The following is a 15,055-nucleotide window of genomic DNA, read 5'->3' on the forward strand; positions in this document are numbered from 1 at the left end:
CAATATAAAATGCTCTGAGTTGTTGAATTGCATGGTTCTATGGCATAGTAATAAGAGAATCGGACGGTAATACAAACTTCATTCAATCCTCAGTATTTTCTCTGAGACTTCCAATGCAGGTGGCCATTGTGCCTTCTGAGTTGTGGACAGCAGTCTGTTAGAGGTTAAACATTATTCTCTCCAAGTTGGTATTGGTAAAGGTACTGGTAAATTCAAAGAAAGCGGGTATTGCCAATGCGTGGTATGACCCTTGTGTTCAGATGCCCCCTCAATGGGAACACTTCACACGATTCGCAAAATCCACCTTTTTGTGAAGTGAATCTTGAAAAATGCATGTCCTCCTGAATTCAGTTCTTAAATATTATCACTTCCTTTTTTCAGGAGTCCTGAGAACATACAAGTTTTCAATTTTGATAGAGAAGTTCAATGCCTATGAAAGTCGAACCCAAATTTTCTTTATCTATATATTTATAACCATTTCATTAAAAGCCACAACAGACCAAGCAGCGTGGCTTGAATTAGTTTTCTGAACTTGGCGTGTCTTCAGAAAACACTTGAGGTAGAGATCCAATTATTAGTGACCAACACTGACTTAGAGAAATAACTACAGCTCTTTGAAGATGACCTTAAGACATGAAGAGTTCTTTATGAAATCACTGAATTGGCAGAAACCAGCCACTCAGTGAATTAATAACCTGAGATGACTTTAATTGCAAGTGAGGCACCACGAAGAACAGTCACAAAATATAAAAGAAAAGGCAAGGAATAATGGAGCCGGCGTTAATTTGGAAATGATTACTATGATTACTTGACAAAGAGATTAAAGTTGAATAGAAATATGACAGAAGTAGATGAAACTTTTTAAAATCCTTGGCACAATAATGAAGTGCCAAGGCAAAAATAGATGATTCAAGGGTTCTGCAGCTTCAGAAATTGGTTGGTGGTATCTAATAGGGAGTCGTATCCCAGAAATATAAACCAATGATGACAAAAAAGACAAGAGAAATACTACTGCAAACAGTTCCGAGAGAACAGATGGACAGGGCCATAGGAAAACATTCAAATAAAACAGGCGTGCAAGATCATGTATTGTCCCAAAATAAACTCAGGACATTGCACAGATGGAAGCACTCTGCACATCTTGTCTGAAAAATAGGCCAAGTCAATAAACAGAGCCATACTTCACCCAGTATGATAGCAACTGAACCAGAAAGTCTGCATCAGAGAAGAGACATTAGTTATGGACTTTTGTACTGTACACAAAGCTAGCAGAGAGCGCATATGCCCACACGTGATGTCCTGGACATTTTAACACCAAGCAGCTAGTTTGTCACCGGCAAATTTTAAACAAGAATGATTTGCCAACACCGTTGAGGATGTAGATTATCCACAGGTGAAAGACTCTCCACAAACTGTTCTGAAGGAAATGGGGAGAGGATGAGCAGAGACTAAGTGTACCAGAGCCATTAGCTTACTGCGCCAACCCCTTACCTTGCACCTTGTAGAAATGAGTTTTTCCCAGATATCTAGAATTGGGTCTAGGGGAGTTTGAACTAACTTATTCCTTTTGGTTCTGCATTTCATTGTCAGGAAAGCTAATGATATGTCTGACCAGAATCGGGAGCAGGTAAACCCTTGATATTAGGTACTTGGTGTATGGGAATATAGATGAGTGTCTGAAGGCTGGCTGTCGGACAAGGCTTCTAGATTGACTGAACATACCAGCACCTGAAAAGAACTTCTTTTTAATTAGTCCGAATTACATGGTTGACTGAGTGATTCTGTTCAGAGTCATACCTGGGTATTGCTGGACCTAAGCTTTTAGAATCCAGTGGTGTATTATCATTTATGCCCTTCCATTATGAAACTGCTGGTATTTAGGACCATGTCAGGCCTAAGAGTTACAAATGCAGGACAAAAGTCACCCTAAGGGGACCCTGGTTATCTGAAGCCACTTTAAAAGAATACCTATAAAGAGTCTAAAAAATGATAATTAAAAATATATAAATCAGTGTGTGTTTAAAAAGATCTAGTCTTCTTACATTTCTAGTAATAAAAAAAAATATGATATGGTACACTGCGCAACTTTTTTTTTTTTTTTAAAAAGACCCAAGTCCCCTTGCATTAAATTCTGAAACGTATCATTAATTTATTTACAGAAAAGCCAAAGTGTTATAATTAATGCTGTATCTATGTCGAGCAGTCTGCTGGCAAATTCCTACCATGGGATTTTGCCAGCAAAATATCTATGAGGTGTCATCACAAGGTGCTCTCCTCTTAAAGGTCTCTATCATGTGATTTGTTGCCTTCAGCTTTTCAGAAAAAGACATCTTTTTGGCTCCAGGCTGCAAGACAGAGGGGGAGAGAGAGAAAGATTAAAATATGTTCTTGGATGAGAGAGTCTAAAGCTTGAGGGCTACAAGACAAAACAGAACTTTCCTACCATAAGCTGAGAAGTGCTCGTTGCATATAATATATAGTGAAATCAACTTCCAAGTTTATGCAGCCTGGTAGCACCTTTGGGAATCTGAAGTCACATGGAGGGAAATATGGGGGTGCACGTGTGGATCCTGCAGTTGGCTAGCTACAGAGGTGCTACAGCTAGCTGCAGAGGGTGGTAGATTTGGATGAGGTGCCCTGATTCACTGCATGGATGCTGCTGGGTAGCTGCACATATGAATGTCAGGCCACTTATTGAGTCTACCGAGATACAGTCTAGTAAATGCTTTGCTTTAGAGGTGCATTTCTATGATTCTTCTGACTCCTGTGTTTAAAATCTTAACTGTAACACTGCAGTAATGAGACTCTTCTACAGTCCAGTCCAGAATGGAAATAAGCTTGAGGGTGTGTCTGTTCAAAAGGACATTTGAAGTTGCATGCTTGTAACAATGAGCTAGTGACCGGGCGGGTTTAGCTGTACATAGGCCCACAGAGCACTGTTGGTGACCTGTAACCTTAATCTGCTACAGATCTCTGTTTGCCTCCACCGTGAAACTCTCTTTAGGAGAATGTGAGTCTTGCTGCAATCTGCTCCACTGCTTGGTAGTTTTGGAGATCTGCCTAAATGCGGATTAAACCAAAATGTGAATTCATTCTAATTTTGAATGCTGATATATTGCTAGCTCTTGGCATTTGTATAACTCTTCTTCCTTTTAGACCTGGACTGTTGCTTTGAAGTGCCAGACAGCGGCAAGAGAAAACCCCTTGCCACTGCACTGTTACTGGTCTGGAGGTTGGGGTATTTCTTGATAAGATGGCACTTATAGTAGGTCAAAGCCAGAGAAAATGGCACAGAGGGCAGTTACAAATTATTGTCTTCATTATGATTTCTACTTTCCTTTTCTTATGCAGACCACATTAGATCCCTTTTTGGCCCCCTCTCTCTTGATACGTGTTCCTAACTTAATATAAAGTGGGGCTACTTTAGGGGATTGTCCAGCCTTGGGTACCATTCAATATCTTCAGCAATGCTTGGAGGATGAAAATTGAGAGTACATTTAGCAAATGTGCAGATAATGCCATGCTTAGTGGAGTAGCTGGTAACTTAGACAAAATTAGGACTGAAAATGACCTTGGTAAATTGGAAACGGGGCCTGAAATAAATAGGGGGAAATTAAGTCGGGATGAATGTAACGTGTTGCACAGAGGAAGGAAGAATCAAATACACATAAGCAACATGGGGCGTGACTGCTGAGGCTGCAGTACTGCAAAAGATCTTGTAGTGGGTCATTACAGTTGGGATCCTAGTGGATCTGAAGCTGAATATGAGCCGACAATGTAATACAGTCTTCAGCACTGCTGAGGCCTTGCCTGGAGTATCTGCCCAGTTAGGGGCACTGCACTCCAAGAAAGGTTCGGGCAAAGAGCCGTAAGGAGAGTAATAAACATATGTAGCGGTCTAGAAAACGCAATATGTGAGGAAAGGTTGGAAGAACTGAGATTCTCTTTAAGGAAGAAAAGACTGGGGGAATTTCATAAAAGTCGTGGAATACAAAAAGGGTTGTTATTAAGAAGATGGTAATTCTTTTTTTTTGTGGCCACTGGGGACAGGTTTAGAAATAATGGGCTTTAAATTGCAGCAAAGGAGATTTAGGCTACATATTAGGAAAAACCTTCTAACTCTGAGGGTCATTAAGCACTGGAACAAATACATTAGAGGTCGGGGAACCTCTGCCACTGGGAATTTTTAACACTGGGATGCTTTGGATGGAGGTGATCCTGCCATGAAGTGCCTTCCAGCCCTATGTTTCTATGGTTCTCAATAAGCTGTGTGCTAGACAAGTCTTTCAGGATCTGGTTTCCCTTCCAGTTGTGTTTGGTCCAAAGTGAGCTCACCTGACTGCAAGTTCCTTTCTCCAAAGAACACAGCTGTAGGCAGGATGATCCTGACAGCACTCTTGTCACTTGTCCTCACCAAACCCCAGTCATCATCAATCCCTTAGTTACTAATCTTGTAATGAGTATGACTCTCCCCTGGTGATGTGGTGGTTAAAAACTCTTGAAGTCCTATCAGAGTGTGTCTGCTGCCTCACTCCTGTCAGCTCTCATTGTCGTTTCCACAAGGAAGCTAATCAGATTTGTTATGCATGACCTCCCCTTCATAATCCCTTCTAATTGATCAGAGCAATCTAGTTCTAGATCCTGGTTGTTTTTTTTTTTTTTTTTTTTTTTTTTTAAGGGTTTACTTACTGATAGAAATAAAACGTACTCCAGTTCTTTTCTTCCCCACACAGGGGATGCCTGATATAATCTATGAATGTGTACAAAGCAATAATCAAGTGACAGAGAAATTGCCTCCCTTCATCCACATGGACTTCAGAGAAGGCTAGAGATTTAAGTGGCCTGCATAGAGTAGGTGGGTGTAGATCTGTAAAGGAGATTACCAATTACTGCCTCAAAACCCTGGCTTCTTAATCTTGGGATCCATCCCCAGGAACCTTGTTCTTGGGCAAACTAAACTGCAGCTCACTGTGAAAGAGTGGTTAAATATGAGGACTCTAGTGCTTCTGAAAATGTCAGCCTCTCTGCAAGGAGAATCTTACAGCAACGCGTGAATTAAGTGTGTTAGCATTGTGTAGTTCAGCATGGTAGACCTTTACTTAAATTGCCAGAAGTTTTGTTGCAACCATGTAGAGAGCACTTAACTTGCTGTGTAAATAGAAGGTATACCCAGGCTAGATTATGCTGGGAGAGGATGGCTTTTTGCATGCTGCCATATGCTTACCACTTTGAAATACACAGCGTCTCTCTACCACAAGCTGCTCGCAGAAATCTCAAAACTAATGCCTGCTCGTGTTTGCAGTGAAATAACAGGCAACTAAGGAATGAACAACTCCAGTTCCCTTAAGGAGTTTGGGGGACTCTAATTTTGCACTTTTTCAATCAAATACCAGGCTGGCTGTGTTGCTCCCCGTTTCCCTGCAATGTCATCTTCCTCCCAGGTTCCTCTGGTAGGTGCTAACTCCCCTCAGTGGTTTACCTGCTGTGTCTCTTGGTGTTCATGAATTAGCAGAGCTCACCTTCCCCTGCATCCCTGTGGCCTCTTGGCTGCGCTCTGTTCCTGCCGGTGCCTCTGGCTGGTTCAGAGACTTGTTTAAAACCACACAACTTCCCTATGCCTCAGTCTGTACAATGGGGATTTCTGCTCTGAGTTCAACTGGATCTCACTGTACATACGCAGCTATTCTTTTGTACTGCTACAGACTTATTCACAGCTCTTCATTCAAATCACTGGATGGCCTAACGCTCTTTACCTCTGAATGTTATAGCACACATGGGAACTATTAAGAGATGGATCGCAGTTTCTACTATATAATTTAGCTAAAATCACTACACTGTTACTACTGCCTTCAGCTACCAGGGCTGCTAGCTGTCCATGGTACCGCTTTCATGATGTTGGGTCCAGAGACTCTTACCTTACGCAGGTTAATAGCCCGGTTCAATCTTTTCTCCTGATTGAGCTGGAGTTGTGTCCTCCCTAGCGCTTCTTTAAGCAGAGCATTCTCCTCTGCTTCTCTGTAGACTTCATCTTCCAATTTAGTCATCTCTTTCTGGCACACTTGTAGAGACTCCTTATTCACCCTGTACAAAACAGGTAGGGCTTTATTTTCACTCATAGCAAAAACACCTTTTATAGCTCTAGTAGCAAAAAAAAAAAAGCCTTGAAGGGAGGAGGAATGTTGTTTATGTCCCCTTAGGCCCCCTTTACAATGTTAGAGCTGTGTAAGTGAGGATCAGGCACCTTTCCCATCCTTGTTGAAAAAGGCTGAATATATTTCAACAAGCGACACCCCCAAACATTTTTGTTTTAGTCCATAACAAATCTCTTATTAGGGTGCAGGTTTCTGCAGAAAGAAGTAGCTAGGGGGCTATTTCTTGCTTTTCCCATTGAAATAAAAATGCTTTCTCATCGATGCAAGCAACGATGGGGGTAGCAGCACGTGCGTGTGTGCACATGCACAAGTCCACTCTGAGTATATTTGCTGGAAATATTCACCATTTATTCCTAAAGAGAACAGAAGAAGGACAACACAGCGCAGTGCCCAATAAGCATAATTTGAACAGAGGGTGAAAACTCTGCAGATGCTCTTGGGAGTTCCCTCTATGGGAATGTAATGAAAATACCTGCCATCCATCTGGGGCAGAGGCGGGCAAAATGCAGCCCGCAGGCCGGATGCAGCCCACCAGGGCCCTAAAAATTTAGAAAATTAATATATATGCCCCTGGCTGTCTATCATGCAGCCCTCGATGGCTTGCCAAAACTCAGTAAGCGGCCCTCTGCTCAAAACAATTGCCTGCCCCTGATCTGAGGTAATTTAGTACTCTTCAGAGTTAAAAGACTTGCCCTTCAAAAGTATTTTTATAAGTTCTGACAGAGAGATCTTAGTATCCAGGGAGAGGGAAGAAAAATAACCCTATCCTTTCCTTCCATTTGAAAGCAGGATTTTAGGATAGGGATCCAAAAGATCTCATCCTGTTCTCTACTCCCTTTTTTTTTCTGCTTTCACATTCCAAATGATTTGGAAATATTTCTTTTACAAGATAAAGAACACATGAAATGTTTGTGATTAAATAGAGTAATGTTGCCTCATCTGCCATGGGTGTTTTTTTTTTTTTTTTCCCCCCCACAGCATCATATAAATAATTAAAGGCTAAATAATTATCATACCCATTCGTAGTTAAGATGAATATCAATTAGAAAAAATACACAAGAGTAATGTAATATTGCTACAGAGTAAAGCCAGAAACCTCTCTCTACCAATCTTTCAGCTACATCTCAGAATGCTAGCTTCAATTTTCATGTTTTAAGCTTTTAGAGTGGATAATTAATTTCTTTATCCCAAACTGGTTTCAAATGAAGACTTTAAATAGACGAACATGTAAACAGGATACAAGGGCTTAAAATGGGACTGTATTAAGGTCTCCATTTCTGGAAACTGCACATACAACTTCCATGTGTTCAATTAGTTCTTTGGCCAAGGACTCCTGGATTTTCATGCAACAGCAGAGTTGGCCATCCCATGCCATTGGTTTTTAAGAAGGACACTTATACCATTGGTTAGCTTGCTGTGGACTTGGAAGGTATGGTTTTAGGGAGCTATGCAGATCAAAGAGAGCCTCTCTCTAGTTTATGCCAGCTTTACAACAGAAGCATGCAATAACAGAATGAATCTTTTTATAGAAACACAAATATCCTGTGATTAAAACTGAAACATAAATCGCTCCTTTTACTAAGTGTTTCATCGTGGTGTCGGGCCTCTCTGCTACAAAGCTGGATCTGCTTTCAGGGCTCTGTAAATAGTTTAGTGGGCTTTCTGTACCTGAGCTGTTCAATGTCTGACTCGTACTCTTTTAGCAGTAGTTCTTTCCTTTCTAGCTGGCTTTTGAGTTTACTGATCTTATCATATAACAGTTCAAGGTCCTTCTGGCGCTGCAGTCCCACTTTTTCCCTCTCATCTTGAGAGAGATGTGTAACAGGCTGCACCCCTGTCAGCTCCTTCATATTCATCAGACTTCCAAGAGCATGAATTAAGTCAAGGTACTGTAAGAAGAACAGAGAGTGAATCATTTACCAGGAATGCCTACTCCTAATTAGAATAATATCACACCGCTCGCCATCTGTTTTCATTCTGCTTTAGTGCAAAAGATTAAAATGTAGTAAATAAACCATTTTCTGCAGTCATCTTTGCTTACATTTAATGTATATTCCCCTCTCAGCTTATTTTTATGTGTTCCTTAAGAAATCAAGCAGAACAATAAAATACCCAGTAGGTGCATTCAAGCATAATACAACATAGAAAATAATAATCTGACTAGGCAAGGTTGATGGATTTAGATTTAGAGCCAGATCATAATCAAAATTTAAACCAAGATTTAGAACCACCACTGAAATGAGGGCAAAGAACAAGATTTGGGGGCTCTGTTTTGATTCCAGGAAGGAGGAACCAAAGTGGGATGTAACTTCTAGGTTTAGGATGGGGAGATTTTATTTAAAGTACTCTGATTTTTCTTTTCCCCATCACATTTTAATGAGAAAAGAACAAGTAAAACATGGCAGGTGAGCCATCAATATAAACATGATGAGTCTAGTGCACTGGCTCTATCATAGGGCAGTGATTCCTGGCTGTGGATCACAAAGCTCTCCTTGGGCACGCAGGGTTAGTGTGGCGCACCCTGAGAGCCACGCTGTTGGGAAATGGGGAGGCAGCTCTCATTTGGTAGGTGCATTGGAAATAGTTCGTAGAATGGAAAGACCAGAGTCCCCCACAAAGGGAAGGGTCCAGATGATGAGCAGGGCATAATTGCGATACTGCAGCTGGCAAAGCAAACAAAACTCTGGCTTGCATCTGCCGATGCATCTCGAGCAAGACCCAGGATGTCATCCTCCCACTGCACTCAGCCTTGGTGAGGCCGCAGCTGGAGTACTGCATCCAGTTTTGGGCTCCACAATTCAGGAAGGATGTGAAGAAGCTTGAGAGAGTCCAGAGGAGAGAGACGCACACGATCAGAGAGGCTGCAAGCTATGGGACTCTTCAACCTGGAGAAGCACAGGCTCAGGGGCGACTTGGTGGCAGCCGATAAGTACATAAGGGGTGTGCATCAGGATCTGGGGGAACAGCTGTTTACCAGACCACCCCAAGAGATGACAAGGTCCAACAGTCACAGACCGCTTTAGGCTGAACGTAAGGAAAAATGTCTTTACTGTCTGAACCCCCAAGGCCTGGAACAGACTCCCCCCAGAGGTGGTGCAAGCACCTACTCAGGACACTTTTAAGAAACATCTGGATGCTTATCTTGCTGGGATCCTTTGACCCTAGCTGATTTCCTGCCCCTTGGGCAGGGGGCTGGACCCAATGATCTCCTGAAGTCCCTTCTAGCCCTAATGTCCATGAAATGAAATAAAAGCCCAAACTAATATACAGGATGCAACAAAAACCCTTCCTGCCTTAGCACAACCAGGAAATTGAATCTGATTTTTAATGGACTCTTTAGTTTGCTTTCCATGGCCAACCAATTAGAGAGACGCATATCCATTTACCCTCTGAAAGCACTAACATTCCTCAGTCTGCTGAAATTTGGAAGCTCCTCTCTTTTCAAAGCCTTGCTTGTGCCATCCAGCACACATGTAACATGCTTGGCCCCCTGATTTGAGATCCCCCTCCATGGTGGGAAGTCTTGATCCTAATCTCTTCAAGGGCATCTTTTTGGAAATTGAAACAGAAGGAAAGAAAACACACCACTGGGAACTGCAAGGACTGCACCCCTCCAGCTAGAGCCTTGGGGTTTGGGCAGTACCTGCAGATATGGGTGCGTACTCCAACAAATCTGAGATTCCTGAAGTACTGAGAAGCAGACCTTAAAATGACCCACAGTGTACTACCCACAAATGCAAATTTACCTCTTCTTTTTACTCACCATCTTCTCACTGAGGTCGAAAGCATCAGACATTTCCAGCTTTGCTGTCCTTCCCATGGCTATATTTGAATAGACATTGGGAGAATAGCGTGATAGCTGAAACAAAACAAGTATTATTCATTATAGACCAAACTGCCTTGTCCTTCTCTCGGAAGATGAACCCGAACCCCCCTCCCAAGTCTGTGGTGTAAAAATTGTTACCAGTGTCAATATGTGGCATTTCTGGATGATGTAAAGTCCATTTAAAATGCATTTTATGTTTTTTGCAAAGTACAGTGGTACTTGGGTCTGAGCAAAGGATCTGTCACGGAAGTCTCTGCCTACACACTCTTCTCTTTTTCTTTCTCCCTGGCTTGTCTGTGTTTTATCTCTGAATTTTTAAGGCAGAAAATTATCGAATATTGTCAAATGAAAACCAAAACATTCACTTCAACATAAAGAAATCACTGGGTTTCATCCTTGGTTGCCTTCCTGTCCGACAGTCATTCGGGCCATCAGAAGACTTTCCTGATTGTCTTCCATACAGATTGCGAGATGGGTCCGCAGAGGATGTGGGCGAGATTCTCTGCTGGTCTATCTGCATAGTTGCACTGAAGTATAACATTAATAGGAGCTGGCCATCTAAATCCCCTTACAGCCTTGAAAGCTGCAGCCTAAAAATGGAAATCCATTGGCCATTCACCATAAAATGAAAGTATTGGAAAAGTTCCAAATTAATATAGACACAAGTGTTACAAAGAGAGATAGTACAGGAATTGTGTTCACGGCAAAGATATTGAGAATATTTATTTTGCATCTTACTTTTATTGAATCTTAAAGATGCACCTGCTTATTCTAATGAAACCACAATCAAAATATACACAAAATTCTATTTACCTTGCTGGCTTCCTTTTTCGTAGGCATATGTTCCTTTTCTAAGCCTATTTTCTGAGTTGCTTTCTCCAGTAGATCTTTCTTTAGTACAACAAGTGCCTCGGGAACTTTCTCTTTAATAGGAAAAGGAACAAATAAACCCCACGCTATTGCTACAGTATCACATATAAGATAAAATGGATTTACTAAATGCACACTGTATTAAAGGTCAGTCCTCAAAGTATTTCCTAAAGAAATGTGTACAAATATACATACAAAATGAAATAATGCATGTACCACGTTCGTTATGAACTCAAGAACAGTATCTATTGCAAATATAACAGTTGGATGCTATTTTTCAAGTTTGAAATTCAGGGAGTGCAGAGGCAATGGCTGTTTTCATTCTGGAATTTTATGAGGATCACTTTTACTTTGATATTTTTGTAAAAAAGGTAAAAAATTATAACAGTTAAATGAAGCACAATTTATTAAAAAAAGAAGGAAAACTTAAAAAACCACACAACTTTATAAATACAGCTCATGAAGTTAAGTTCATTTTTGGTAAAAGCAGGCCAGCTGTTGATCTGAGTGGGATTGTACCTGCTTACAGCAGAAGCAGCTGTTGACCAGGATATTTAGATAGGTTTCTTTCTTTACTCTCAATTTTGAGCTACAATAACTGCAAATTAAAAGGTGTTTCTAGCTGATTCACTTTCCCAAGCAATGAGCAGGGTGTATTCCTTCACACACGTATACCAGCCTGTCTCTGAAGGATATGTAACCATGAGCCTGGTTTTGCATGTGCGCAAACCGAGTCAATGATACAGACTTTCAGCGGTAAAAATAAGAGAAGACTTTGACTCTCTAACGTCAACAGTTATAACTCAAACTTCAGAGTGTGTTTCTAGGTTTTAAACATTGTACTCTTTCAGTCCCCAAATTTGCAAGGACTTTAAATGCATGCGTAATCTCAAGGGTTGACTTGGACTACTTGAGTGTTAATGTTATGTTACGCACGTGTTAATAAGTCTTAGCAGAATATTTGTAAGAACCCGAAAATTCAGTGGTACTAACATCCCGTGCTTGATTTTAATTTTTCAATTGTAGAATTTGCTAAATTCAAATAATTACCAGGGATGTTCTAGCAGAAGTAAAGCATGCTGTCCTTACTTGAAGAATGAGTCTTTTCTAGTGTCTTTATTCTATCTCGCAGTTCAATCAATGCATCTTTTTGACGCCGAATTACTTCCTCATGTCTGAGGCCTTTACATTTGGCTCCTAGGTCCGCCAAGTCCAAAGCTGGCTCCTGAAATGAAGAACCCATCCAAACCACCCTTGATTAGATTACAATTTACTGTGCTTTGCACAAAAGACAAGTAATTCTTGAAGAACTGTGATGTTATGAGCCAGGTTTAAAGTAAAGATGCAGGTGCCTGGGCCATGAAAATCCTTCGGCCTTTCCTAAAACGCTTATGTTTAATGTCTAGTACTTGCAATTCCGCTTTTGCTGGCTTGAAACTATATACTGATCATCTTAGATGCACCAAGAGGCCAGATGGTCTAGAGAAAGTGGCTTTCTCCATGGGGATGGGAGGTCCAGAGGTAAAATAGGCTATCTTGTCAGTCCTTCCCACTGCTGGCTAGCAGTACCTACAGGAAGTTTATTAAGCATTAATCTCAAAAGTGTAAATTGAAGATAAATTTTTCAGACCTTTCAATCCTGTACAAAGTTTAAATAAAGGTGCTGATCCCCTGAAAGACTTCTCCATTCTTCTACCTTCAAGATATTTCATGCAGCACATTGACACATTTCTCATTTTCAAAGCATGCCCTTTGAATCCTTCTGAAACCCACATTTGGAAGTGAGCCCAAAAAGCATGCAAATAAATTGTTTAAAACATGCAAATGAGTATTTCAGTATTCTACCACAGCTAGTGCTTTATTACTAATATACATAGATGTAAAATCTGCACAAACATATTAATTCAAATGCATGCAGTGATAAATGGAGGATACTAATTAGGGTAGCTGGAAACTTTCCCACCTCCCTGTGCGTACAATAAATGGTTGGTGATAAACTCTAGTTCAGTATCCAGCCACAAATTACTATTTGGTCTACTGGAATCAAATCATTTCAGCTTACCTTGTTCCTCTCATTGTTTTTGCAAAAGATTGATACAATGGAATGAATCTTTTCCTGCTTTTACTACCTATTTTAATGCATTCAGATTTTTGAAGCAAGGAACTATATTGAATGTTTCCAAACAGAATGGGAAAAAATTGAATTTTTTTCCTTTTATTTATGCAACTGTATAGTTGGAAGACAAGCTTTTGGGTGCAAAGAACTCTTCTTCAGGTCTGGGGTGAAATCAAATGTGTAACACTTTTCCCAACTACAGTTGGTCCAATAAAAGATAAGTTAGTCCAAACCTACCCCCACTCCCATATTTTCTGGATGACAGCACTCCAGTTCTACTACTGCATGAAGAATATTGAAATTCTCCAGCTAGAAGGTAAAATCCACGACATGAAAAAGAAAGAAGCAGGTGGCATTTAGCCTAGGCTAAATTTCTTTCCCAGACCCAAGGAAGGGTACTTTGTACCCAAAAAGGTTAATATCTCTCAAGTACAGAGTGGGTCCAAAAAGAAGAAACTACCAAAAACCCCTTGCTTCTCATATGTTTCCTGGACTGTCATTCTACAACAAGACTCGAGCCCTACTTATCACAGAAAAGAACAGCAAGGTACTGTTGTGCGAAGGATCTGCAAAAGGAAATGAGAGCTAAAGCATATTATCTTTTTACAAGCTGCTTTTTCCTACCTAATTGGCAATTATAACAACACTTAGCACTTTCAACACTTCACATTTGCAAAGTGCTGTATAAACATTAGCTAATTACCATCACACAATGCCTGTGCAGTAGGTAAGTCAAGACAGTGGCACTCAGTTTTCCATTGGAGAAATAAAAGAGCTTAAGAACAACATTTTTCAGAAAGGCTGGTGACTTTATGTACCTCAATTTTAGGTGATCAGACTGACAAGCTGGAGGCCCAGTTTTTCACAAATGCCAAGCACTGCCCATTCCAATACAGGTCAACAAAGGCTCTCAAGGCCGTGCATCATTTAAACAAGCTTAGGCAAAAAATAAGTCAATGGTTATTTTTTCAGAATATTGGTTTTAATGATTTACCTAGGGCTGTGCAGCAGATCCGTGCCAGAAGTGGGTATGGAACCCAGGATTTTCTAGCTCTTAGTCCTAGGCTTAGACCAGCAGTACTCAACTGCCAGCCTATGAACCTGTGTCATTCAACTCATCTGAGGTCCAGAAATTTAGCAGCAGGGAAGTGGTGGCAGTGCTAACTGCCACGGCTCTGTGGCCAAAGATGATATGGCCCCGTGTGCTAGATCACACCAGCATGAAGTCAGGTCAGCACGGGGCTGGATGCAGGCGTGTATGGTCGGAGCAGCATGTGGCCAGGCCAGCACACCAGATTGAACCACAAACCACACCAGATCTGGCCTGTACTAGATCTGGCCCATGGGCCAGCTCTACACCACTCATCCAGTCTGGGGGGTTGGGTATTTTGGGCACCCCTGGCTTAGACCATCAACACTGCTTCTCATCTGACAGTGAAAGTACCACCACAACAAAGACAAATAAATGAATTAACACATTCTCTTCTTTGTCATTTCCCCAGCTGCTATATCAGGAAGTTTAAAGTACTTTTATGACTTGTCTTTACCAAACTGCTTTCAAAGCGGTTTACTTCTAAACCAACAACTCAGCTGTGCTACAGCCAGATTGTTGCAAACTTTCCCACCTTGTGTGCACCCGATAAGTGGTTGGGGATAAATTCCAGTTTCTCATCAATACCACGTAGCCAGCATACAGAGCCATCCATCATATAACCGGCTTCTGTAGCTATTAATTATTTATGATGCAGCAGTACTCAAAGGTCCTAAGCAAATTCAGCACTTGATTATGCTACAAACTGTACAAACACATAGGAAGCCACAATCCCTCCCTTGAAAAATGTGCAATCACATTTAAGAGAAGCCAAAACAGCCAGTTGGGTGGGTGCTAGTGAACGGTTAACAAAGGGTAAGTGTGGGCTATTATGCAGTACCTATTAAGCCTAAGTACACAATGAGATGGTTCATAAAATACGTATTTATTTTTCTGGAATATGCACAGCAGACAGCAGCCTGGGCGGGGAAATTACCAGGATTAATGTCTAAGCAAGAGAGCCTTCAGGCAGGAATGAGGCCTAGCAAGCCACTCAGAAA

General features: G+C 41.1%; 1 protein-coding gene across 8 annotated transcripts in view; it reads right to left on the minus strand.

Annotated features, from left to right (window-relative positions):
• Window positions 1-2,137: 2,137 nt before the first annotated feature.
• FHAD1 (forkhead associated phosphopeptide binding domain 1) overlaps window positions 2,138-15,055 on the minus strand; it is a 50,540-nt gene continuing 37,622 nt past the window's right edge. For all 8 annotated transcript variants that reach the window (XM_090023247.1, XM_090023246.1, XM_090023251.1 and 5 more), the window contains 6 exons: window positions 11,938-12,073; window positions 10,792-10,901; window positions 9,916-10,011; window positions 7,821-8,041; window positions 5,916-6,081; window positions 2,138-2,345 (listed from right to left, as the gene is read on the minus strand). In XM_090023247.1, the coding sequence (XP_089879373.1) occupies window positions 2,247-2,345; window positions 5,916-6,081; window positions 7,821-8,041; window positions 9,916-10,011; window positions 10,792-10,901; window positions 11,938-12,073 (828 nt within the window). In that variant the 3' untranslated portion in view covers window positions 2,138-2,246. The remainder of the gene's footprint in view (window positions 2,346-5,915; window positions 6,082-7,820; window positions 8,042-9,915; window positions 10,012-10,791; window positions 10,902-11,937; window positions 12,074-15,055) is intronic.

Source organism: Crocodylus siamensis, chromosome 12 (assembly GCF_052110815.1).
Source record: "Crocodylus siamensis isolate JL-2025a chromosome 12, ASM5211081v1, whole genome shotgun sequence".
NCBI lineage: Eukaryota > Metazoa > Chordata > Crocodylia > Crocodylidae > Crocodylus > Crocodylus siamensis.